The sequence below is a fragment of the Cervus canadensis genome, chromosome 2 (genome assembly GCF_019320065.1).
Source record: "Cervus canadensis isolate Bull #8, Minnesota chromosome 2, ASM1932006v1, whole genome shotgun sequence".
Taxonomy (NCBI): domain Eukaryota; kingdom Metazoa; phylum Chordata; class Mammalia; order Artiodactyla; family Cervidae; genus Cervus; species Cervus canadensis.
This window is the reverse complement of record NC_057387.1, coordinates 15,201,500-15,226,816: the sequence shown is the minus strand read 5'-3', so window position 1 is coordinate 15,226,816 and position 25,317 is coordinate 15,201,500. Positions and strand designations below refer to the sequence as shown.

At 43.7% G+C, this 25,317-nt stretch overlaps 1 protein-coding gene across 1 annotated transcript; it reads right to left on the bottom strand.

Annotated features, from left to right (window-relative positions):
- Positions 1-3,732: 3,732 nt before the first annotated feature.
- On the bottom strand, positions 3,733-25,171 carry SHE (Src homology 2 domain containing E). The gene is made up of 6 exons (XM_043455319.1): positions 24,158-25,171; positions 20,870-20,996; positions 11,970-12,299; positions 9,980-10,136; positions 9,418-9,537; positions 3,733-7,910 (listed from the first exon to the last, which is right to left on the bottom strand). Exons 1-6 carry the CDS (start codon positions 24,758-24,760, stop codon positions 7,682-7,684), a joined length of 1,566 nt encoding a protein of 521 aa, XP_043311254.1. The 5' UTR covers positions 24,761-25,171; the 3' UTR covers positions 3,733-7,681.
- Between the last annotated feature and the right edge of the window lie 146 nt (positions 25,172-25,317).

Genomic DNA, 25,317 nt, shown 5'->3' with positions numbered 1-25,317 from the left:
CGCAGCTTCCTTGCCAGGAGTAGAAAAAACATCTACACCTGAAGAAACTAACTTCTCTGCTCATTCATAAGAAGCATCTCCTCATCCATCAAAGTTTAAAAAAAAAAGTGTTATCAAAGTTTTATCATAAGATTGTAGCAATTCAGTCATACATTCAGACCCCAATTCTAACTCTAGTTCTCTTGCTATTTCTACCACATCTGCAGTTACTTCCTCCCCTAAGTCTTGAGCCCTTCAAAGTCATCCATGAGGGTCTGAATTCACTTCTTCCAAACTCTTGTTTATGTTGATATTTTGACCTCTTCCCTCAAACCACGAATGTTCTTACTGGCAACAAGACTGGTGAATCCTTTTTAAAAGGTTTCCAATTTCCTTTGCCCAGATCCATCAGAGGAATCACTATCTATGACAGCTAGAGTCTTATGAAATGTATTTCTTAAAGACAAAGACTTGAAAGTTGAAATCACTCCTTGAACCATGGGCTGCAGAATGGGTGTTGTGCTCTCCTGTGGAAAAACAACACTAATCTCACTGCACATCTTGACCAGAGCTCTTGGGTGACCAGGTGCATTGTCAACGAGCAGTAATATTTTGAAAGGTATCTTTTTTTCCTGGGCAGATCTCAACCGTGGGTTTAAAATATTCACTAAACAATGCTGTAAACAGATGACTGTCATCCAGGCTTTGTTGTTCCATTTATAGAGGGGCAGAGTGGATTTAGCATAATTCTTAAGGCCCTTAGGGTTTTTGGAATGGTAAATGAGCATCAGCTTCAAGTTACCAGCTGCATTAACCCCCAACAAGAGTCAGCCTGTCCTTCAAAGATCTTAATCCAGGCATTGACTTCTCCTCTCTAGCTATGAAAGTTCTAGATGGCATTTTCTTCCAAAGGAAGGCTGTTTTATCTACACTGAAAATTTGTTGTTTATAGTGTAGCCACCTTCATTAGATCTTAGCTAGATCTTCTGGATAACTTTCTGTAGCTTCTACATCAGCACGCGCGGCTTCATCTTGTACTTTGATGTGCTAGAGATAGCTTCTCTTCTTAAACCCCATAAGCCAATCTGCTAGTTTCAAATTTTTCTTCTGCTTTCTGCAGCTTCATCACTTCTCTCAGCCTTCACAGAACTGAAGACAGCTCTGGATGAGGCTTTCACTTAAGAGGATGTGGTGGCTGGTGTGGTCTTTTATCCAGACCACTCAAGCTTTCTCTGTATCAACAATAGGCCTGTTTAATTTTATCATTTGTTTGTTCACTGGAGTAACACTTTCTTTCAAGAACTTTTCCTTTGCATTCACAGCTTGGCTAACTGGTGCAAGAGGCCTAGCTTTTGGCCTATCTCAGCTTTAGATGTGCCTTCCTCACTAAGCTTAATCATTTCTAGCTCTTGACTTAAAGTGAGAGACTCTTCCTTTCACTTCAACTCTTAAGAGTTCACTGTAAGGTTACTATTAGGCCTAATTTCAACATCGCTGTATTTAGGGGAAATGTGAGGTCTGAGCGGGTGATGGGGGGAATGGCTAGCCAGTGGAGCAGTCAGAACACACAATGAAGTCAAAGTGTTAGTTGTTCAGTCATGTCTGACTCTTTGGGACCCTATGGACTATAGCATGCTAAGCTCCTCTGTCCATGGAATCCTCCAGACAAGAATACTGGAGTGGGTAGCCATTCCCTTCTCCAGGGGATCTTCCCAACCCAGGGATTGAACACAGGTCTCCCACACTGCAGGCAGATTCTTTGCCATCTCAGCCACCAGGGAAGGCCCAGAATACACCATATTTATTTTTAAAAATATAAAAAAATAATCGTTGGCTGCACTGGATCTTGGTTGCTGCATGAAGGCTCTAGCTTGTTTCGGCGAGTGGGGGCTTCTCTCCAGTTGTGGTGCGCAGGCTTCCCACTGCGGTGGTTTCTCTTGTTGCGGAGCACGGGCTCCAGGCGCTCAGGCTTCAGTAATTGTGGTTCATGGGCTTAGTTGACCTATGGCATGTGGAATTTTCCTGGTCAAACCCGTGTCCCCTGCTTTGGCAGGCAGATTCTTAACCACTTCTCACCAGGAAAGTCCAACATTTATTAGGTTCACTGTCTTATATAGGCATGGTTCATGGCACCGGCAAACAATCACAATTGTAATGTCCAACATTACTTGTCATCACAACAAATAGAATGAACAGCTTTGGAGTACTGAAAACCACCAACATGTGACACAGAGACAGGAATGGAGAGGATGCTGTCGGAAAAATAGCACCAAGACTGCCATAAACCTTTGGCTTGTAAAGATCGCAGTATTTGTGAAGCACAGTAACATGTCTGTCTAGGTCGAGCAATTAAGAGCCACTCCGGGAAAAAAAAAAAAAAAGAGCCACTCCGGAATTAGACCTGGACTGCAGTATCAGTTCAGTTCAGTTGCTCAGTCATGTCCAACTCTTCGTGACCCCGTGAACCGCAGCACGCCAAGCCTCCCTGTCCATCACCAACTCCCAGAGTTTACCCAAACTCATTTTCATTGAGTCAGTCATGCCATCCAACCATCTCATCTTCTTCCTTCCTTCGTCCCCTTCTCTTCCTGCCTTCAACCTTTCCCAGCATCAGGGTCTTTTCAAATGAGTCAGCTCTTCGCATCAGGTGGCCAAAGTATTGGAGTTTTAGCTTCAACATCAGTCCTTCCAATGAACACCCAGAACTGATTTCCTTTAGGATGGACTGGTTGGATCTCCTCGCAGTCCAAGGGACTCTCAAGAGTCTTCTCCAACAACACTGTTCAAAAGCATCAATTCTTCGTGATATTAAGTGATAGTACAGGCTATCACTTACTACGTGACTGATCCAGTGTTTATCTAAAAAACGAGGCTATGACCTGGTCCACTGCCTTGTGGAGGACTGGAGCAGAATAAAACAGCATGGTAAGCATTTGCTCAGGAGCACACGTGGTGTACAGCAGGAGTTTATTCTCATTACTTACACCTTGGCCTTTCACAGGGTCAGTATCCAAGCTCAACAGACCAAACCCTGGGCTGTTGGAAACAATGTGTTCAACTTGATTTCTGAAAACAAGTACTCAATTGCTCTGGTGATGTGGGGGAGGTGAATATTTCTCAATGCAAACTTCCTTTTCTGTTAACACAGATGGGAAAAAACAATGAGCACTTATACCACCTGGTGGCAATTTATAGAAATGTTCAATGGAAATGCAGACTTTGATACCCTTCTTCTAGAATCTCAAATGAATTTGTGTTTCTAAAGAGTTGCTTCCAATGGCAGCTCTCAGCCATGGCTGGGTGTGGAAATCACCTGGAAGAGGGTGAAAAACAGATTCACAACAGACTATAGCCTCACGTCCCACAGATGGGCTGGGGGCATGAGTGTGAACAACAAAGATAAAAAACAAAAGTAAAGCCACAACTCAGATACCTAGTCAGGGACAAGGACAAATGTAACAACTGCCTACTCAGGAAGAAGAAGACTGAGGAAATGGAAGAGGAAAGCTTCAAAAACAAGTGTTACTGTTTTATTTGGGAAGGAAAACATAGCTCTCAAACTGAAGGAGGGGCGGGGATTTAAGGTCACATCTGCTAGTTATGTTTACCTGTGGTTTGTTTACCCATTTCATCAATAATGATTGCAAATGAAACTTCTGACCCTCCCTGCTATGGCAGAAAAGTGTTTTTTGTTTTTTTTTTTTAATGAAGGGAGGTGATTCTCAAAACTAATTGACTCAAGCAGAAACAGACTTTCTTGGAATAATGTTTATTTAAAGTTACATTTCAGAGTAAGCCATCTTCAGGAGGGCATGCAGCTTATGTTGGCTACTGCAATACATCCAGAAATTTTAATAAAATCCTTCTGATATACTATAAATTACTGAAGTACTATAGATAGGCACCTGTATTACATACAATCTTCAAATGTTCTCAAAACTTAACATTATGTATTAGTTGATGCTTAAAATGTTAAGGCCCCAGAAAAAGTAACTGAATGGTTAAGAACGTGACAAAAATGAGATGCCTGTCTCCATGATCTTTCACCAGCGTATTTATTAAGAAACAATTTCAGATTCTAAACGACATGATCCAGCCATAGTCCAGGGGCCTCCTGACGATGGCTGTATTAGGTTGCAAATCACCTTTCCAGTGGAAAGGGCAGATTTCAAGATGGCAACTGCTGTGTCATCATTTTCCTGCTAAGGACTGTATCAGAAATCCTTCAGAAAACCCTGCTCTAAATGCGCTTTGTTTTCCCACTGCAGTTTTCGCTCTCTCCATTAGATGGCAGTAACACACCATCATTTCCTTCCTATAGGGTCAGAAATTAAGGTAGGAAAAATTAAGGTTCACCGCAGGCCAAGATTCTCCAAGTTAACCGGGTACAAAAATTGGAGCAGACAATAAAGAAGAGTGATTCTAAACAGATCACAAGGTCAAGATAGTGCTGGTTATGGGAAATGAGACAACTAATGAATAAAAGACATCCATCTCTGAGAAAGGTATCAAGTAAATTCTGCTAAATATTGTATTAAAAGGATCAGGAGAGAAGGGAAATGAAATATACCCCCTAGACTGAAAGAAAAATGAGCCATTAACCTTTGACTGAAAAAGGACATTTTAATAGACTAGAAAAAATACTCTCATTTAAAAAGCAACTGAAGAATGTCTCAAATGCTCAGCTGTTCTTCTGAATTAAGTATTAAGATTTACTAACAGTGGCCATTAATAGAGTAATTACATAGTTAAAATGACCCAATTAAAAAGTATGGACTATTTTCCCACCTATCTCAAAAACATCTGGCTGGCCCTATAAATTATCTGTCCACTCTCCCCGACCCTGTGGCAGAGGTCAATAAACGAGTTAACTATTCAGCAAACAGGGAGACTTTAAGTCGCAAAGAATAAAGGCGCTTTTGATATATACTTAAGAAAATACTTTGGATAACTAAAAAGGACACTTCCATCCCCAGAACAGAGTAGGCATATCTGTATTTACCTTTTGGTACATGTATCAACATTTCTCTTTTATTCCTATTTATTTAAATATACCAACTCCAGTAGTTGAAATTCATCTTGATTAAAAACAAAACAAAACAAAAGTGTGGCAGCAAAGTAAATAGAAATGTCCCTTCACTCTCTGTCCTTAGAGGCCTGAAACGAGACAATGAAATATACTCATCTTGTAACTCATCAGCAAAGCATTTTTTAAAAAACAAAGGGTGATAAAGAGGAAAGGGAGTCGTAAAAAGCTCCAAGGAGGCGAAAATTCAAGGCAAACGAGTACAAGTTTGTGAGAACACATTATTCTCCCAGGAAAGAATCAGAAAATATTTCAGGAGACTGAATGAACTCAAGAGAATGAAGACCACAGGAAAACACTTGTATCAGGACAAAGTGACAAAAAGCACAAGCATTCAGAGCTCAGAGACAGGTTACAAGGCTTCAGATCAGCGCCCGGGGCTTACCAAGGAAGCATTAGGGACACCCTGCTGGGCCCAATTGTTTTCAGAAGGTATGGTACTGCGTGCCACCACCCAGCTGGGAACTCCCTGCTTTTGTCAGCTTGTGTCACAACTTCAGAAAAAAAGTGTAGCTTATTTCCCCCCTCCCACTAATTTACTATGTTTCTCCTTACTATAACCTCCTGCACAATTGCGAAGGAGCTGGACTATATATAAACGCCACATCTCTACTTTTAATTATATAAAGAAAAGAGCAGGACTGTCACAGAAAAACAGCATAAAGGAAGCACAATACTGAGCCTAGGATAGAAGCTCAATAAATAATGTGTCAGGTCTGCTTTCAAATGTTACTTCATTGTTACATTCATCACAGTTGCTGGGTATGGGCCAGAAATCATTTAGTGCACAAAGAAAAATTTTACCAAGTTTTCAGCGTTTATTAAAACTGGGATAACTGCTGAACTTCCTTTATAGGATAAGTAAAAAAAAACAAGATTTAATCTCTAGAATGTTGAGCTGAAAATAAGTTTACTAGAATGAATTATTTGTATATGGAAGAAAATAAATATGTGCTGAATGGAATTGGAACTATGGATGCTAAAAATTAAAAAAAAAAAAATCTTGTACTAAAGTACATACACCAGTACATTAAAAAAAAATTCTATCAGTACTTAAAAAACAGAATATCCTTGACTAATAAAATCATTGAGATCCAGTGAGGAAAAGTTCTTTTCAAATTTTTAAAAACAAAGATCACACAATTCTGGGTACATTCTTAACTGAATAAAGATGTGAATATTTACTAATCTCTAAATCCTAATAGGAAAATGATAACTAATAACCAGAAGGATATGTTTTCCTAAAAGTTAACTCGATCAACTTTTTTTTGTGTATTTAACATTAGTTACAAAGTTAACTTTTCATTGATGACAGTCAGCACATTTGTATCTGGACCAGTTTCAAGAACCAAATTACAAACCCCAGAATACAGAAGCATCTGCTCAGTTTTCATTACAGAGTCACTCACTGTAGCCTTCTCACAGTATGCCATTTCCACATTTTTTTTTTTTCACAGTAAGTACATTGGTGATATAAGTTCATAATAAATCATAAAGATAATGATACTATGAATATTATTTTAATATCTTTAAGCAGTAGAGGTTAGAGAAAACATCAGTCTCTTAAAATATTTTAATATAGTGCAAACCAGTTTGCTTTGTACAGCATGAGAGAAACTGCAGGTTTTAGAGACCCAGTTCCCACAATCATATCCTATATATATACACATATATAAGGGGACCCTATATATATATATATATATAGTTACTCTAAAATGCAAAGTACATCTAATTTTAGGGCTAAAAATGAAAAATTGACTTGTTCCAATAACTACTAAAATGGACCAAGATGAAACAAAGGAGACCAGAGGTTCTATTATTCAATAAGAAAACAATTGTTGGGCTTTGTAAATTTTCAGATTTGTTAAAATTCAGAAATGAAATCTTTGTTGTGCATCTTATTCTGCAATTTAATTCTATAATTCAGAATTATGGCAATACTGCCAATGCTTAATTATATTGGTGATTCTTAAATCACGGGCATCTTCCTTCTTATTTATGCTTATATAACTGATTTGCCAAAGAAGTCTACAGAAATTGAGAAAACACAAACTTTTCTTAGAAGGCTGGCCAACAAAATAATCCTTTGACCAGACTCTAAAACTGTGAATTTTTATGGACTCTGGAGTTGAAACTACGACCCTCAAGAGAGAAAGGTAGTTTTTTCCAAAGTGTCCACTATTACTCATCTTCCACTGTTCATGCTTTTCCCCAAGAATCGGTCTTATATTACATGCTCTTTGGGTCTGTCTGATCATTTTTTGTTGTTTTATATAAATGCCAAGTTTGTTGCTTTATTTAGAGATTAGGTATTCCAGGGAATAACTAGTGCATTTTTGGAGAACCTTAGTATTTCTGGACTCCTGACTTACCTTTCCTGAGGGTCACGCCCCAAATAGACAGCCCTACTCCAGGGAGTAGAGGCAACTGGTAAATTATGGTTTCTCGCGGTAGACCTGCTTAGCAAGGAGAAAGGGCCCAGGTCAGTAACCAAGTGTCATGGGATGGATTCAAGGCAAAGACTTCTTGACTTCTAAGCGAAGAGTCCTGCTTCCTCCCAAACATGGTGCAGTCCAGCCTTATCCCCTGAGAGTCCGGTCAGGCGCTGATGCCCTCCTAGGCGTGAGAGGCCCCGCTGGGGCTTCTGGAGGCTGAGCCTTGGTGCAGCTTGTTGTGTACAGGGTGGAGCAAGGTCATGTGCTCTGCCCCCTTAAAAGGCAGTTTCTCACTGGAGTAGTAGTGTACCACTTCCGGGATGCTGTCAAAGACCGCGCTCGTCTGATCCAGGGTGTACTTGCTGTCTTTGGTCTGAGCCACTATGATGTGGACGCATCCTTGACTAGTCCTGGAACAAAACCGAAATTGAGGAGAAGACATGAATGAGTGAGCAGAGGGATCCCTCCCGACTGAAAACAATCTCAGCTAGATTCATAGGTCAACCGGTTCCCAGGCACTCCTGGAATTGTTATAGACAAACAGAAGAGCTTTCAGCACTCTAGCAGAGCACACAGAAGCTTCACGACCCTCAGCGAAATGTGTGTCACCCCTGGGTCATTTAGCCTTAACATACCCAAGTCATCAGGCACTGGACCAAAAGGAAAAAAAAAATTGTCCAGTCCCTCCTTGCCCCCAAATTGCCAAACTAGTGCTTAAGCCCAAGAATGAGACCACTAAGGTGAGGTTTAAACTCACCTCTTTGTCAAGGCTAAAAAGACATGTGAAAGGTTTCCTCTTTCTTTCCTCTCCAAAGGAAACATTAAGAATAATAATAATAAAACTTGTTTCTTCCTCCACCCCCACCCCCCAATCTGGAAACACTGTTTCTGGTTGTATATGATGACAGCTGGCACTGAAGGCTCAAAGATCTAATCCACAAGCACCCGCTTCAGGAACACAGCAAAGCTATTCCTGGTATTGTGTATCTGGTAGCCTATCCCATTTTCTGAGCCACTATTGCTCCCCCCTAAACCTCTTTTCCCCTCCAGTCTGATTGTTTCAGCTGCAAGGGCTCAGCTTCCTCAGGAAGGAAATGCTGTTAGGGCTCTCGACAATGATCCTCCAATATAGCACCACTGAACTCGGAGAGCAACGAGAATTTCCATGACACCAGGCTTATTGGAATAAGCCTACCAGGCAAAAATGAATGTTCTGTGTACAATTGGACAGGGGAGTCATTGCAAGGCAGTGTTTCCTTCTTCAACAGAAGAAACTGGTACCAAAATTGCAGTTGGCATTTTGACAAGCAAGGAATCTCTGATTTACTTAAAGTCCCAAACACCTCTAGAGAGTAAAAGAATGACCGAACTATCCTGTTAGAAATTATTATTTTTATCAGAAATTATTTTTCTGAGAGGACCTACTTTAGATCACATAAGGCAGAAACTAATCAACATACAATGAAATGAAATGGGGATATTTATTCCTCTTTATCATAAGGGATATTGGGACATTTACCCAACACCAATTTTGAATTCTTTCTTTTTTTTGGCTGCACCACATGGCTTGCAGGAACTTAGTTTCTTGACCAGGGATTGAACCTGGGGCCATGGCAGTGAAAGCGCCGAGTCCCAACCACTGAGCAGCCAGGGAATTCCCCCAATTTTGCATTCTTAACAAAGTAGGTCATATTCTGTTGTCCAAGCAAACACATCTTATTTTCTGTCAACATGTATCCCTGTGGACCATATAAATTATTGGGTTGACCAAAAAGTGTAAGATCTTACAGAAAAACCCAAACGAACTTTTTGGCCAACCCAATGTATCTTTTTTGCCTGGTCATTTTCCCATGATAGGAAAGTCTGCACCCCACTCTTTCATCCAGACAGGGAGAACCCAGGGTGCTTAATACTCACTTTAGTGCAATGGAGTACCTACTGGTTCCTGACTCGCTGTTTCGAACCAGGTACCCAGCTTCTTTGCAGGACTGTAGTCGACTCTCTGCCTCAGCACGGGTGATGGCACCATGATACCAACTGAAAAATGGGGCAGGCGGAGAAACCATGAGCATCAAGATCCCAATCTAGACAGGGCCTCATGGAAATAAAGCAATTTTGGAAATGAACTTCTGATGAAAGCTCAACAGCCTGGACTAGATCCGGTTTCCCATTCAAAATAGACAAAATGAGATCTGGGTAATCCTGGATCACAAAACCTATCCGTCACCCCAGAGGGAGTTAACAGGGCTAGAGTCACTTATAAAGTTTTCACTCTGTACAGCGGAATGGAATTTGAGATCGGGTTCTCGGGACTCATCTTCCCCTCTGCACAAAGGCTTGGAAAATGGGTTTTCACAAATAAGCCCCACCCAGACAAGCCAACACTAGAAAGACTTAAAATGAGCTAGTGTGCCCCACCAAGGCTCTCAACAAGCTCCCAGCCACCCTGTGTCAACGTGTGTCTGGGGAGGAGACTCACGGCTGCTTCTCCAGCGGCAGGGCTGGGTCCACTCTCTCCCCCTCACTGTGGTCAGCCAGGGCTGGCTTCAGAATCTTCTGGGTCCAGCTCTTCTGTCGGTGGTGCTGCCTCAGTGGCTCCTCCTTGACAGAAGGTCGCTCAGAGCCTTCAAACTGAACTGGAAGGAAGACTCCATTTAACATCAGAGGCCACTGAGATGACCCATGTACACCGCAAAGAAAAGAAGCTGTCTGCCTCATCTTAGGAAAGCAGCTTTCCTCCTTCTTTAGTCTGAGCTAAAATGTACTACAAAGGCCCTGGGGTAGCTGAGCTCCTGCTCTCTTTGATATCAGATCATACTGCTAGCATCCACACACAGCCACTTTTACTGCAAGATGTTCATTAATAGAGAATGGTTTTAGAACATGAGGAGAAACCACTTAAGTATATTTCAGAACATACTTTAAAAAAAACTCGTCCTTTTGGTATATTTAGAATAAAAAGACTGAACAGAGTTTCGGGTAATAACTCCTTCCAAGAGTGTATAGCATTCTATGAAACCAAATGAAGTTTTCACTAGGAGATAATAAAGAGAAAAATCAACTGAGAAATAGAAACTACTAACAGTGTCTTAACAATGCTATGACATCTAGGTTGGATAGAAGATAAAGAGAGAAAATGAGCAGCATCTAGCACAGGAGTTGGTAACCAGTAGGGATTTGTGGAAAATAATTCTAAAATAAAGCAAAAACTGACCTGAAGGTGGGGAAGGGAAGGACTGGGAGCCTGGGATTAGCATGTTCAAACTAGTATGTAGAGGATGGTAAACAGCAAGGTTCTAATAAACAGCACAGGGAACTATATTCAATAGCCTGTGATAAACCATTATGGGAAAGAATACGAAAAAGAATATATATAACTGAGTCACTTTGCCGTGCAGCAGAAATTAACACAACACTAAATCAACTATACTTGAATAAAATTATTTAAAAAATTAAAGCACACAAAAAGAAAACCTGATTCGAATATGTGTGAGCGCTCCCACGCTCAGTCCGGTCTAACTCTTTGCGACCCCACGAACTGCAGTCCGCCAGGCTCCTCTGTCCATGGGGTTTCCCAGGCAAGAATACTGCAGTGGGTTGCCATTTCCTTCTCTAGGGGATCTTCCCTAGTTCAGGGATTGAAACCTCGTCTCTTGAGTCTCCTGTACTGACAGGCGGGTTCTTTAACAGGTGAGCCCTGGGGAAAGCCCATCCGGACTCAAATGTTTGCTATCAAACAAATTACCTTTTCTATTCACCCTTTACATTGATGACAGTTTTAATCAAAAGCACAGCTTTCCTGTTACAGACAAAAGATATTCTTAACTTTTAAAATCAAAGGCAAAAGAAATTAGGTGGCCAGATAAGTAGAAAAACTATGTCTTGGGAGAAGCAGGAGGGAGACTGACCTTTAATATCTATTGACAATCTACTCATCAACTTCCTCTTAAGTTATTAAAAAGGCTCACAGCTGAAGAACGGATTCCTTTCGGAGGATTTTCGACAGGAAAAAAAAAGCTAGCTTCCTCCTGCTTTCCAACCACCTCTCCTATAATCCATTTGATCCACTAGTGCCATCTTATTATAAATAGAAATTTGAACAGTTTGGAGGAATAGCACCAAGAGTTAGAAGGAGCTGCTCTCAATGTGTGAGCTTTTAGTGGTGATTAGATAAGGTTTTTCCAATAGTGATTTAAGGCATTTCTCAAACAGTTGCATACTGCAAGGATAAAGGGAAATTAAGATGCCCAGAAGGATAGAGGACCCCATGCAACATTAAGGGGTCTTCTTCAGTCCTTTTCTTTCAACCATAGCCAAATTTTTATATCCTCATGTCATCAAATTTCTTGGAAAAAGAAACTTGCAGTTGAGGAACATAAAGAAAAGCGCCTCGGCTGAACGGGCGGGCGAGGGTTTTCCAGCAGCGAAGCTGAAAGCAGGCAGGAGCGGGACAGGGACCCAGCCCTCACCCGACAGCGCCCGCACGATCTGCTCCTTCTTCCACTCCCAGGGCTGCTCGTACTCGGCCGCGGGCCTCTCGTCGTCCTGCGGCAGCCGTCCGTGGCCGTCCGGGGGCAACCTCGCCTTCCGCTCCGGCCCCTCGGCGGCGAACGGGCCCGCTTCGGCCGCCGGCTCGTAGGGCGTGTCGTACAGCTGCGGCGGCTTCCCGAGCAGCTCCTTGGAGCTTCGGCGCTTCGCCAGCGCCTCGGGCTTCGGGCCGTTCTCTCCAGGCTCGCAGGGGCTGTCGAGCAGCTGAAGCGCCTTCACCAGGGGGTCTTTGGAACCTCGTCGTCTGATTTCTGAAAAACACACACCGCACAGAATACTGTTGAAGAAAATGTACCGTGGAAGCCCGGTGATGAACCGAATCACCGCTTCTCTTCCGACCAGACCGGTCTATCTGGTTGGAAGTGTCCGAGAACACCTGGATTGTTGCTTACCGGGGCTGATGACGGCCCCGCTGCGGGGGAAGGGCCCTACAACTTCCCGCCAGTCCAGAGCCAGATACGGGATCAAGCCCAAGGATTAGGGGAATCACAACCGAAGGCAGGCCTGCCTCTGGGGCCGTGTGGTTGGAGAGAAGAGAAGGCCTCAGGGGACCTGCTCCATAGTTCCTGGTCCCCCTGTCTCCCCTTGAGTATGGGTCATCTTCAAAGGCTTTATGTCTTGTTAGGAAGCTGAGAGCAAAGTATTTTAATAAAAGTTGAGCGCCTACTATATACAAGCACTGGGCCACATACATCGGGGGAAGATATTTAGGTTCATTAGGCAGAGTTCTTGACTTCAAGGTGGTTTTGACCTAGTGATGCATTTACAAATAATACTTAACAGGCTAACAACGACAGAATGCTGTCCAGTCACTAAGTCATGTCTGACTCTCTTTGAGACCCCATGGACTGCAGCATGCCAGGCTTCCCTGTCCTTCACTATCTCCTGGAATACGTAAAAGAGTAGTTAGGGGGGAAAACCACAAAAATAATATCTCAAGAGCTAACATTTAGCAATAGTGTACCATGCATTACAGATTTTTTTCTAAGTGCATTGTAATTTTCACAACTGCCCTATGAGGTGGACACTATTAGTTCCCCATATAACAGGACAAAACTGAAGCACAAAGAGTTTAAGGAAATTGCTCAAGACAGCAAGTGCAAAGCCTGGATTCAAAAGCAGGAAGTTGGGCTCTAGAAGCCATACTCTTAGCCACTACGCTTGGATTGACTCCAAGTGGATTGGAAGAGAAATGGAAGATGCATTGACTTTGATAGAAGAGGTCTTTTCCAGTGGAGGAAGCTGCCTGAGTGAAGATATGGAGGTGGGAATGAGAAAGGGCTTGTTCCCATCACAGGGAATCGAGAGAGAAGTTCAAAGGACAGACGACCAGGAGAGGAGAGGTGGTATGGGAGAAGAAGCTGGAAAAGGCAGGACAGGCACCAAAGTGGAGAAGTTTTAAAAGCCAGAATTAAAAAGTTTCGATTGTTCTGTATACAGTAGTGAACCATTACAAGTTTTTAAACAGGCAGTAACAATTATTATATAATTGTTATAATTATATATAATTAACAACTATATAACTATATATAACACTATATATATATATATTTTGCTGGAAGAGAACTCCAACACAGTGCACAAGATAGAATAAAGGTATGCTCTGAATGGAAGCCTAGAAATCAATGCAAAATATCTGATGCAAATCATCTAACCACCGGCTAACCAGCCAGTGAGCCACAGTGGGAAAGCAGCAGCAGAGTCTGAGGACTGAGTAGCTCAGGGCCCAGAGGCATCATGTGTTGTTTAGTTGCTCAGTCGTGTCCGAATCAATTTGCAGCCCCGTGTACTGAAGCCTGCCAGGCTCCTCTGTCCATGGAATTTTCCAGGCAAGAAGCTGGAGTGGGTTGCCATTTCCTCCTCCAGGGGATCTTCCCAACCCAGGGATCAAATCCACGTTATGTCTCCTGGATTGGCAGGCGGACTCTTTACCACCAGTGCTACGATAGGCCAACTCAAGCATTGTGCTGTGGTTTCCTTTAAATGCCCACGAGGAAGCCTTTAGTCTGCCTACCCTGTCACAGTGAAGAGGACCTTTTTAATGCAAACATCTCATCACCTGTCATCCCATAAGCTCTCAACCGTCCACTTACAAAGTGCTAACTGCTCAGCATGGCACGGGACACCTTCTGTAGTCATGTTACTGCCTACTTCCCTCTCTGATTTCACCTCTCAACAGCACCCTGTCCCTGTCCCCACTGAAATCCAATTCTTTGTTCCCACCAAATGGAACTTCTGAAGTTCCCTGCACACTGCAATGTCTTATGCCCACGGTGTGCTGGTGATCTTCCAATCCTTTGGAGTCTGGCCTAGCATCTCCTCTCTCTGACCGTCCTTCTCCAATGCCCCAACTCCCCCCGGTAGTACCACTTCACCAATTCACTCTCACCTTGTACTTCTCTCAAAGTGTGTGGATTTATTTGTCAATGTGTCTGCACTTCCAATTTGGTGGAGATTGCCAGGCCAGGGACCCCCATGTCTTGTTTAACTTTGTAGGAAACAGCTGTGCTAAATAATGGTTGGATGATGGATGGGAGGAGGGAGGGAGGGGGAGGAGTTCTAGAACTTCTCCGGGCAGGTGACAACATACATCTGGAGCTCAGCAGAGAGATGAAGGTCAGAGGTACATGTCAAGGAGTTACTCACACAAGGATCATTGCTGGTATTGTAAGAATGAAAGCAATCACCAGAGAAAAGGAGGCTGATGAGAAAGGAAAGAGGATCAAAAGCAAAATCTGGGACTTCAGTTAAGGCTGGATAAAAGAAGTGTCACCAAAAAAAGACTGAGAAGGAATGGTCAGGTAAGGAAGAAGAGGATCAGGAGACTTACAATGCCACAAAAACAAAGGAAAGTGAAACTTTCTACGAGTAACTGAAAATGGGCATGGTGACGGAGAAGAACCACTGACTCCATCAGACTTCTATAACAAGGAAAGGATGGTAAATGAAACACTGCAGGGAAAAGTTATTAAAATCAGGACATTAATTCAAAGGGGCAAAATTTACTTGTAGGAGAGGTTATAATTCTGCTGGATAGGGGCCTCCTACTGCAGCTGGATCCTATAAAACTGCAGGTCTGGTGCATAGAATCACCTGGGGGAGCTTTAATGAAGACTCATGCCTGGGTCCCATCAACACAGGTCCTGATTAACTGAGCTAGGGGGGCTTCCCTGGTGGCTTGGTGGTAAAGAATCTTCCTGCCAAGCAGGAGACACGGCTTCCATCCCTGGGTTGGGAAGATCCCCTGGAGAAGAAAGTGATAACCCACTCCAGTGTTCTTGCCCAGGAAATCCCATGGAGAGGAGCTTGGTGGGCTACAGTCCATGGGGTTGCAAAGAGTCAGACATGACTTAGTAACTGAACAACAACAATCTGGCAGTCGGAGTTGTAAAAGCTTCCCCAGGTGATTCTAGTAAGAAGAGAAGCCTGAGATGCACTCCCCACTCCCATGCCACCTCAGTTCCTCCTGCTCTCCAGGACTAATCTCATCATTGCTAGCCCCAGCCCAAGGAGAAGGGTTCTCCTAGCATGAAAACCTCCACATCCGAATATGAGAGCTAAGGACCATTCCCCACCCTCAGGCCAGGAAGGTGCCTCGGGTTGTTTGAGGTCTCCAACATCTCCGGTCCAAGCCTCTTGACTTTCAATCGACAGCTTTTTTTCTTCACTGCTTATTCTAGATGGCGTTATGGAAAACAAGAAACAAAAAAACACACTCTGCTCTTGGTTCAATTAAGATAAGCCTGGAATTTTTGAAAAAGAACTTCTCTACAGAACTAGGAAAGAGGAAAGAGAAAACACAAAGGCGTTTAAAGGACGAATTTAGAATTTTAAAGTTTCTGATCAAAACCTAAGTTTATTCTCTGTTTAGACTGGCACAGGCTGGGGAAACCTTTCCCAAAGTCCTCACCTCAATTCTGTCCGGGTTGAACTAAATGGAGAAAGAGTTGAGTCCAACCTTAAGATAGAAGGAGCCCTGTTCACAGTAAATTTCAATGAGTTTGTGTTAAAATGATGTACCCTGATTAAAATCCTGAGTTCTTATTTCACATGTATTTGGGTTTTACTTTTACGATGAGGGCTCTGTATTCCTTCTATCTTAGTTAGTGCACACTTAGAGCTCTGGGAAAAACACTGGAAGGCATACAGTTGAGAATGTTCCATCCCAGGATGATCTGGGGTTGGGGTGAAATATGAGGAGTACGATCATCTTTTAAAACAATGTTTAATCAGAGGGAAAAAAAGGGCTTACGCACAAGGCCTCTCTGCCCCTTCAAGGGGAGTCACCTTCGAGTCCATTCCAGCACCTGGCTGCCCCCAACCTGAGGCGCCATAGAAACAAACAATCGCAGGGCTGCACGCCGACCCTTCCTGCGGGAGAATAGCCCCTGACGTGCAGAGCTGGCTCCGAGAGGAAACGGGCCTGAGAAGGAGGAAATGGCCAGAGGAAGCTACACCCTGGCTCTGCCGATAGAGGCCATTTACCACGGCAGACAACAGAATGCAGCCAACGGGCTACAGATAAACACCCATTTCACCAAGGGCTGACCTGCACCAGTTCAAATCTGCAACTGGTTGCCGAGAAACATAATATGGGCCCAAAATTTTTCCCTTCTCAGTTTCCAACTGTAGCTATGCATAATTATGCCATTTATATTTAAAAATATCAGAAGACCAAGACTTTTGTTTGTTAAATTATCTAGTTAGCAATTAATAGTCCCCTATACTTGTTCAGGGGTTTCCCTAGTGGCCCAGTAGTAAAAAATCTGCTTGTAATGCAGGAGACCGGGGTTCCATCCCTGGGTCAGGAAGATCCCCTGAAGGAGGAAATGACAACCCATTCCAGTATTCTTGCCTGGGAAATCCTATGGACAGAGGAGCCGGGCGGGCTACCATCCATGGGGTCACAAGAGAGTCAGACACAACTTAGAGGCTAAACAACAATAATATACTTGTTAAGAATTCTCTTTGAAAATGGAATTCTCTCTCCAAAGTGTCTAAATAATTGTGATATCTTCCATGGATGCATGTACTAGGCATGTTGCACCTGCATTTCAGTGAAGCCTCAGCATAATGCAGCAAGAGATGTTAGCCCATTTTCACAAATGAATAAACTGAGGCTGTGCAGTAGTCAGCGGGGCAGCCCACTGCCTCCAGAGCCCGATTTCTCTGTCATATCTTACTTTATGCCTCAAAGATTTAATGTAGATTAGTTACAATTTTTGTAACATATCTTTTCCCTTAGTTCATTCAAAACATGTATTCAAAACATCAGGCTTAGAGCCCTATAAGGCTCCATGTTCCCCTTAGAATCAGAAATAGGGATCTTTTATCAGTGCTCAAGCTTTTGATTTAAAATTAACATTTTCCTATCAAACAAATCTAAATATATGAACAAAAGCAGATATAAATCAGAAGTCCTGAAACTTAAGTTTAACAAACAAAATACAGACAAAATAAGTAAATCAAAAAAGCCTTCTGTTTTTTCCATAATGGACAGTTTTTTAAATGGAGGTTCTCCTTTAGATTTGACTATCTATACCAACCAATAATACCATTTGGAGGCAAAAACCAGAATTTAAAGATACTCTGTGGCTGGAGCTCTGTAACTAAAACCAAAGGGTGCTGGGTGACCTGGTACCCCCACTCTCCAACTGTATAACAGGGACAAATTACTGAATCTTTCTGAAACTTAGCTTCCTCCTCTGTAAATCAGACACTTCTAACGCCTACCACACAGGAAAGTAGGATTTTAGTAAGGTAATCTGGCAACTTGGCACCTAGGAGACACTCAACTTGTGTGATAATCAGTTATAGAAGGAACTGGCATGCTGAATGATGGCTCATCTTAGGAAACTTCGAAAAACTCTCCCAATGCTAATGTTCTAATTTGGTGGAAAAAACTCATCATGCTAAATTAAGTAGAACGTTTCTGCTAATTATTTAGCTAAAATGTTCCTGCAAATTTAGCAGAAGAACAACAGGTTTAAACTAATATCACCTCATATTCATTGTCCTATCTTTTCATGAAACAATCCTTCGGATAAATCTAAGTGAGAATTTACTCAGAAATTTATAAATCTTTAGCTTTTAAAAGTTAAGAGCAAAGTTTTGGGCAGAGAGAAATCTGGGGAGTCTGGGTCCCACAGTTAGTTGGCCATAGGAAAGTGATAAATGCCCCTTAATTTCTATTCCTTCCTCTGTTTCCTGAGGCAGATCATGATTTTCATCCTTTTCTTCATGGCAGTTAGCACGTTTCTCAGTGATGTCTTTTCTGCTGTTAGGTCTGTTTGCCCCTTGGGCTGTAAGGTTCGTAAGGACCCGGGACCTGTGCATCTTGTTCCTTGGATGCCCAGAGCCCAGCGTAGGGCCTGGATTATGGCAAAGAAATGCCTAGGAAATTTTTGTTGGCTGTTACAAAATACCATCATGAACACTATTCTATATATCCAAGACAATGTTGAAATCAGGCATGTTACTCCCACTTCACAGGTATTAAAAAGGCAGTACAGAAATTGGGAGCTCCACAATTAAATTATATTTATCAGAAATATATAAATATATATTATGCAGAAATTCTGAAATAAACAATTTTGTTTATTCCCCTAAGATTTCTCAAGAAATATGAGACATTTCTGAACTTGGACTTTGACAAGCCTTACAGGGAGCAAACTGAACAAAAAAGGTAAAAGGAGAAAAAAAAAGAAAATAAAACCCACCCAGTAGCAAATCTTTTATTTCCAGCTTCCGGTAAACTCACTTCCTGTTATTCTGTCCAACTGTGTAACCTATGTGTAGAATAAGAGGTATATCCTCTACATTAATTGAGTAGGTGTTTTGTGATATTTATTTTAAATGAAGTATCTTTTAAAATTCACCAATATAAATTTTTTTAAAAGAGCAAAGGGAAAAAAATTATAATTCTTAAGAGTTAGTAATTAAAATTTTTAATAAATTTGAATTTATTCTCTAATTGAATGTATTAGTATTGCATTCCTAAATACATTTATTCCTGTAAACTGTTTAAAACAAAGCCTGGGACTTAATCTGTGCTCCAATATTAAATGCTAGCTACTACTATTATTACATTTATTTCATATTGGACACTGACTTTTATTTTTTTAATTTTAAAATTTTATTTATTTATTTTGGAAAAGCAACAAGTTACATACATACAAACTTTTGACTTCTAAATACAACTTTCCTTGTGAGAATGAGTGGAAAGATGCCTTCTTGCTGTTCTTGCTGTTTAGTTGCTAAGTCGTGGGGGCTCTTGGTGACCCCATGGACTGTGTAGCCTACCAGGCTCCTCTGTCCACGGGATCTCCCAGGCAAGAATACTGGAGTGGGTTGCTACTTACGTGTAAAGTTTAAAGTGCTTTTGCATATACATTTCGAATGTGTCCTGAGGCAGGCACCTTGGTGTAGAAAGCATACCATTCAGTCTGGAGCGGGAAGATCTGGGTTCTAATTTATATTCTGTCTCTTAAAGAGCCTTACGAACATCTTATATGAGAGTCAGAATCTCTTTAGTTATTTTCTACCCTGTACCAAGGGGTAGTATTAGTGTCCCCTAGTTTTCAGGATTCTGTGAGGATTATATAGGGGAAATTATTCATTTTTAAAAAGCAAAGTACTTTCCCTACGATCAGTGTGGATCCGTAAGAAAACAAAACAAAAACCCTTCAAAACCTCAGATAATATAAACAAACACCTTATCCCAATTAAAGAAAAAGAGGAATAAAAAAACCAAAGGGCAAAGAAAAGTGAACTAAAGCAAAACATTAATTCTTTTTGTTTTTTTCAGAAAAGCTTTTCCCTCAGTTTTATGTAAAAGAAAATCTTTCCCCCTATTCCTTTCAAGTCTCTGATATTTTTTAGAATTCTAAGTTCGTTTTCACTTCCTTTCATTCACAGATTTCAGCAGAGGTCACAGTCCAGTGACCTTCAGGGTCACAGCCTGGCCAGGGTACACCCTCCCCAGATGCGATGCCTTATCTCTGTGAGCAGAGAGCAGGAAAGAGAGGAGTGCTTTCCTGCTGCAGCCCCGGCTCACTCTGAAGCCTGTCTTGACCCTTCCAGGGCGCTATGGTTACCCTCCTGCTCAACTTTTCTGAGACTATGCTTATGGAGCCCACGTGACAGCCTTTCAACCTGTTTTTAAACAGAAGAGACAAGATCTTTAATGTGTGACCAATTATTCCTCTCCCAGGCATGAAACCCAGGACATGTGAACAAGGTTCCCTCGAGTCAGCCCTTAGAAACGGCAGTTTTTCATTATGGAGTAAAGAAAACTTACTCTAAAATTTCACAAATACATCTAAATAATTAGTTTAAGTATTGTTTACAGCAACTTAAGAGAATTATGAATAAAAGGAAAAGAGTGACACCAAAAAAAATAACAAGAGTGTTTGTTCAACTTACAAGTCGGAATTACTCCCCCTTGGTACAGATTTATGACTCCCGTTATGGATGTCAAAGTTTTGACAGTGGCCAAGAGGTGTATTTAAATTATCTGAAAACTGGAGATGACATCCTGAGAAGATCTGCAAATTCACAAGTGTCACTTTGCATAGAATTAGAAAAACTTTAAAGACCCCCACAAATTCTAAAACTGAAGGATACAATACCATTAAGGATGTTAGCTAGATATTTTGACTTTAGTTTTGGGTCTAATTTCTGTTTCTTCCCTGCAGGAGGATCTGATAAAGTTTCTTCACCTCTCTTCCCCAAATACACACTGGTTCTTATTTATTTATTTTTTTACTACATTCCAAGTTGGGTGCGAGATTTCAGTATAAAGCAGCTCCTGGTTACAAACCTGTTATCATTTGCTGGGCATCATAGGGTTCCATATAACCGTCGTTCTCCCCTACTCTCTCTGCATCCCTTTGACCTTTTGTCCGTTTAGCATCGTAAGGGTCAGCATAGTCTTCTAAAATGATGACCTGTAAGAAAACCAGACAGGGAATTTACTAACGATTATCACATACCAGGACAGTGATATCAGAAAAGGTTACTAAAAACCTGCAGACCCCAAAAGAGTTCAAAATTTCCAACCAGTTCTGAAGAGCTTTTGCACTTGATCACATTATTATCCACCCAGCTGGACAAACATCTGGTTTATTTTGGTAGTATAATTGATTGGCAACAATCCATTCAAGGTCTCCTGCTTATCCCCAAGGCTCTGTTCACCTCCCTCTCTCTCCCCAAACAAAAAGGCATTTACTGGTTAAAGTGTGGCACGGTGGATGGCAGAGGGCGGAGGATATCTATGCCTTTAGAGTAAATGAACTGGTCTACTACCTCTTCTATGATTTTGGTTTTTTTTAAAATGCCAACTATTTGAGCAACATCGCCATGGTAAGTCAGTTCATCACTCACTGATACTGCATGTCCACTGGCACTGGCCAGGTACTGAGAGGGAATAAAATAAGACCAAGACCTTCTTCTTGTCCTCAAGGAGTTTGTAACAGCTCTAAAGAAATAGCTTCATAATAAGAAGACTAAGAAACAGGTCAGAGCTAAACAGTACTGTGGGGGTTCTAGGTTCAATGATTTCTAGACACACTGATTCTCATAGACAATAATCAGATAGTTTTTTTAATTTCTTTAATTTTTTGGTTGCACTAGGTCTTCATTGCTGTGCATGGACTTTCTCCAGTTGTGGTAAGGGGGCTACTCTTCACTGTGGTGCAAGTGCTTCTCATTGCTTCTCCTGTTCTGGAGCACAGGTGCTCCGGGCACACAGGCTTCAGTAGTTGCGACATTCGGGCTCAGTAAGTTGCTCGCAGGCTCTAGAGTGTGGGCTCAGAAGTTGTAGAGCACGAGCTTAGCTGCTCTGACGCATATGGAATCTTCCCAGCCCAGGGGTCGAACCTGTGTCCCCTGCACTGGAAGGCGGATTCTTATCCACTGTGCCACCAGGGAAGTTTTCATCTGTATTTGTGACAGAAAGCATCCATCCTTCCAAAAACAGGAAGGTGCCTGGGAAGGTGGTGTGAGTGCAATAGTTCTGTACTGCAGCAGCTGAGTGACAATGTGGGGACTTAGGGAGCCTGCGTCTGACAGGTACTTCTCAGGAAGGAAGAGTTTTATGGAAATTTTATGGAGAAAAGATATATTCTTTTTTTGGGGAGGGGGGCTGAACTGCAAGGCACCCAAGATCTTAGTTCCATGACCAGGGTAAGAACCCCTGCCTCCTGCAGTGCAAGCTCAGAGTCTTAACTGCTGGACCACCAGGGAAGTCCCAAGAAACATTCATTTTTAAAAAGCACAGCACTTCCCCTATTATCAATGTGGCTCCACAAATAAACAGCTAGGATAGTATAAATAAAGCATGTATTCCAGTTAAAGAGAAAGAGAGGAATAAAAACCAAAGGTGAATGAAAATTAAGGGAAGAAGCCCAGCCCTTCATACAATCTCTGATTATATTCTCCCAAGAATTCACAGAGATGTGCCACTGGGACTGGGAAAGAAATCCAGATAAATGGGGAGAAGTGAGGAGGAGGGCACAGCCTGGATGAGAGTTCTCTTCCTGGGAGGAGATGGCCTAAGAAACTTCAGACATCGAGAAGCAATGACCGTGAAAATAACTGGGCAGTCACTGCAGAGGACTGTGGTTACCACTCTATCACCCCATGCTGCTTGCCTGTTCAGGTATACTGCATCCCCAAGGTACAACGAGGAGCAAGAAGCATGGTACTCAGCACTCGGCTGCCAGGTGCTTATGATCTAGGTAAACACACCCAGAGACCACTGACTAATGTCTGGGTGAGCTGGCCATTTTCCCAAACTCTCCCACTAGTGTCTGGCACTCGGGTAGGCATGCTGTAAATACCTGGACAGAATAAATGGAGGAATGAGCAGAAGGGCCAGTGCAGACACACATAGTATGTGCTACCTGCTCCTGACCCCACCCAGGTGGGCAGCATGTTTGAAGCCTGGACAAGAGAAAGTTCACATGACAGGGAAGTGATCACCTGAGCTAGAGTCTGAAAGCTGGGTGTGAGCTTTCTCTCTTCTCTTTTTAAAAACTAACAAAACCCCAACTCATCTCTGTATGAATGAAGTGGGTCTCTTCACACTTCTTAACTATCTCACATTGGACAGTACCCAGAAAACCTCCGGCATGTAAGAAGCAGGAAACACCTTCTCTCCTGATCTGTAATTTCCTTCAGGGCATTTCCTTGTCCTGTTCTGTATCCTCCACAGTCCCAGCCCTTAGAGCTCCTTGCCCCCTATCCTACATGGCTCTGCACAGCAAATGTTCATGGGATGAATGATGCTGCTGCTAAGTCACTTCAGTTGTGTCCGACTCTGTGCAACCCCATAGACGGCAGCCCACCAGGCTCCTCTGTCCCTGGGATTCTCCAAGCAAGAATACTGGAGTGGGTTGCCATTTCCTTCTCCAATGCACGCATGCATGCATGCAAAGTCGCTTCAGTCGTGTCTGACTCTGTGCGACCCTACGGACAGCAGCCCACCAGGCTCCTGTGTCCACGGGATTCTCTAGGCAAGAATACTGAAGTGGGTTGCCAATTCCTTCTCCAATGGGATGGATGAAAGGGCTGTAAACTTGGGGTGCTAGTGAAGCGTGGAGAAACTATATTGGGTAAAAGTGCAAGGAATGATGGAGTTTCCAGCAGAGAGGGTGGGTAGTGGCCAATCCATTCCCTGGAGGTTTAAAATTCATACTTAACCAGTTTAAAGGGGACCATTCCTTATGCATAAGAAGAATAAAAGTTATACACAAGTCTAGCTTTGCAATTCCCCTGGATTTCTAAATTAAAATATACAACATCTACAAGGGAGTCAAATTCAACAAAGCACCCGATTGTCTCATTCAATTATTCTTCTACACTGATAACAAAATTAAACGGAAAGTACATTTCTGTCAAGTTCCCCAAGGCTAGAATAAGAATTTTTCAAGATTAAACAAATGATTTTAAATGGTCACTTAGCGGTCATCAATGGCAGAAGGGGAAGATACATCCTCATCGTCTCTGAGGTATAAAAAACCCTAGAGTTCAGCGGGTTCACGATGCTCCCTTCCCACTGTTAGGCTTCAGCAGGGCAGAGGTGGTCCAAGGGAGACTGTATTCTTACCGTGTCTTGCTGCTTAATAATCTTGCCCTTGTCCAGTTCGGGGCCCAGAGATGAAGGGGAAGAGGACGCGGAGGAACAGCTGCTGCTGCTACTGCTGCTGCTGGTGCTGCTGGGGTAGATGCTCTTCCCGTTCTTCTCCTGAGTGTCCACTTTGATGAGCCTGTTGATGTAGGTGCTGCAGCCTGAGCTCTTGGCCGCGCCCCGGTGGGGCTCCTCCTCGGTGGTCCGGGAGTTTTTGCGGCCTTTGCCTGCGGCGGCCTGAATCAGGCCCTGCAGGCTATCCCGGGACAGCCGGCTGTCCTTGGGGGGTCCGACCCCGGCCCGGCCGCTGCCCAACTCGGCCGCCGAGTTCTTGCGGCCCTTGCCCGGGGCGGGCCCGGAGCCGCCCGCCTCCGAGTTCTTGCGCAGTTTGCCGCCTCCCCCGCCGCCGGGCTTGGCCCGCTCCGACACGGTCTTCAGGTTCAGGGGGAACTCCTTGAACCACTTGGCCGCCATGAGGGGGGCCCGGCCGGCGCGGCTCAGGAGCGTCGTCGCCGCGGAGCAGGCGAGCGAGGAGGCCCAGCTTAGACACGGAGAGGCGCCAGGGACCGGGGGCCACTGCATTCCCCGGGGCTGGGTTGCTGGAGGCCGCGGCAAGGCCCCGCGACGGCTGCTCTGCTGGTCCCCGGCCGGCCGTCGCCCACGCCCCGCAGGGTGGGGCCCCTACGGCCCGGGGCAGGGGGCTCAGGGCGCCGAGCGGGCGGACGCGGGCCGCCGCTCCGGACACGGACGGCGACAGGCACGACGCACCGGGGCCCCGCCCGAGGTCGTCTTCAGCGCCTGCACGGCCGGGGGTTCCGCGGCTCTCCGGAGGCGGCGGGCGCCGGGGGCTTCCCCTGCTTTTTCCTCCAGAAGTGGGAGAGGCCGGGCCCACGGAAGCCCCGGGACAGCCCTGCCCACACTCCCGGGGACCAGGGGGGACGGAGCGGAGGCGGCGGGAGTGTCCCCAGCACCGCGACGGACGGTGGGCAGCCAGCGGGCCGACCGCCCCCTCCGCGCGCCCCTCCCCTCCGAGGCTGGCGCCTCCCTGCGCGCCACCTCCCGCCCAGATCCGGGGGCGCCGGGGTCGGCGCCTCTGTAGAGGCGGGTCTGGGGGTGCATGTTCAGGGGAAGGTAGCAGC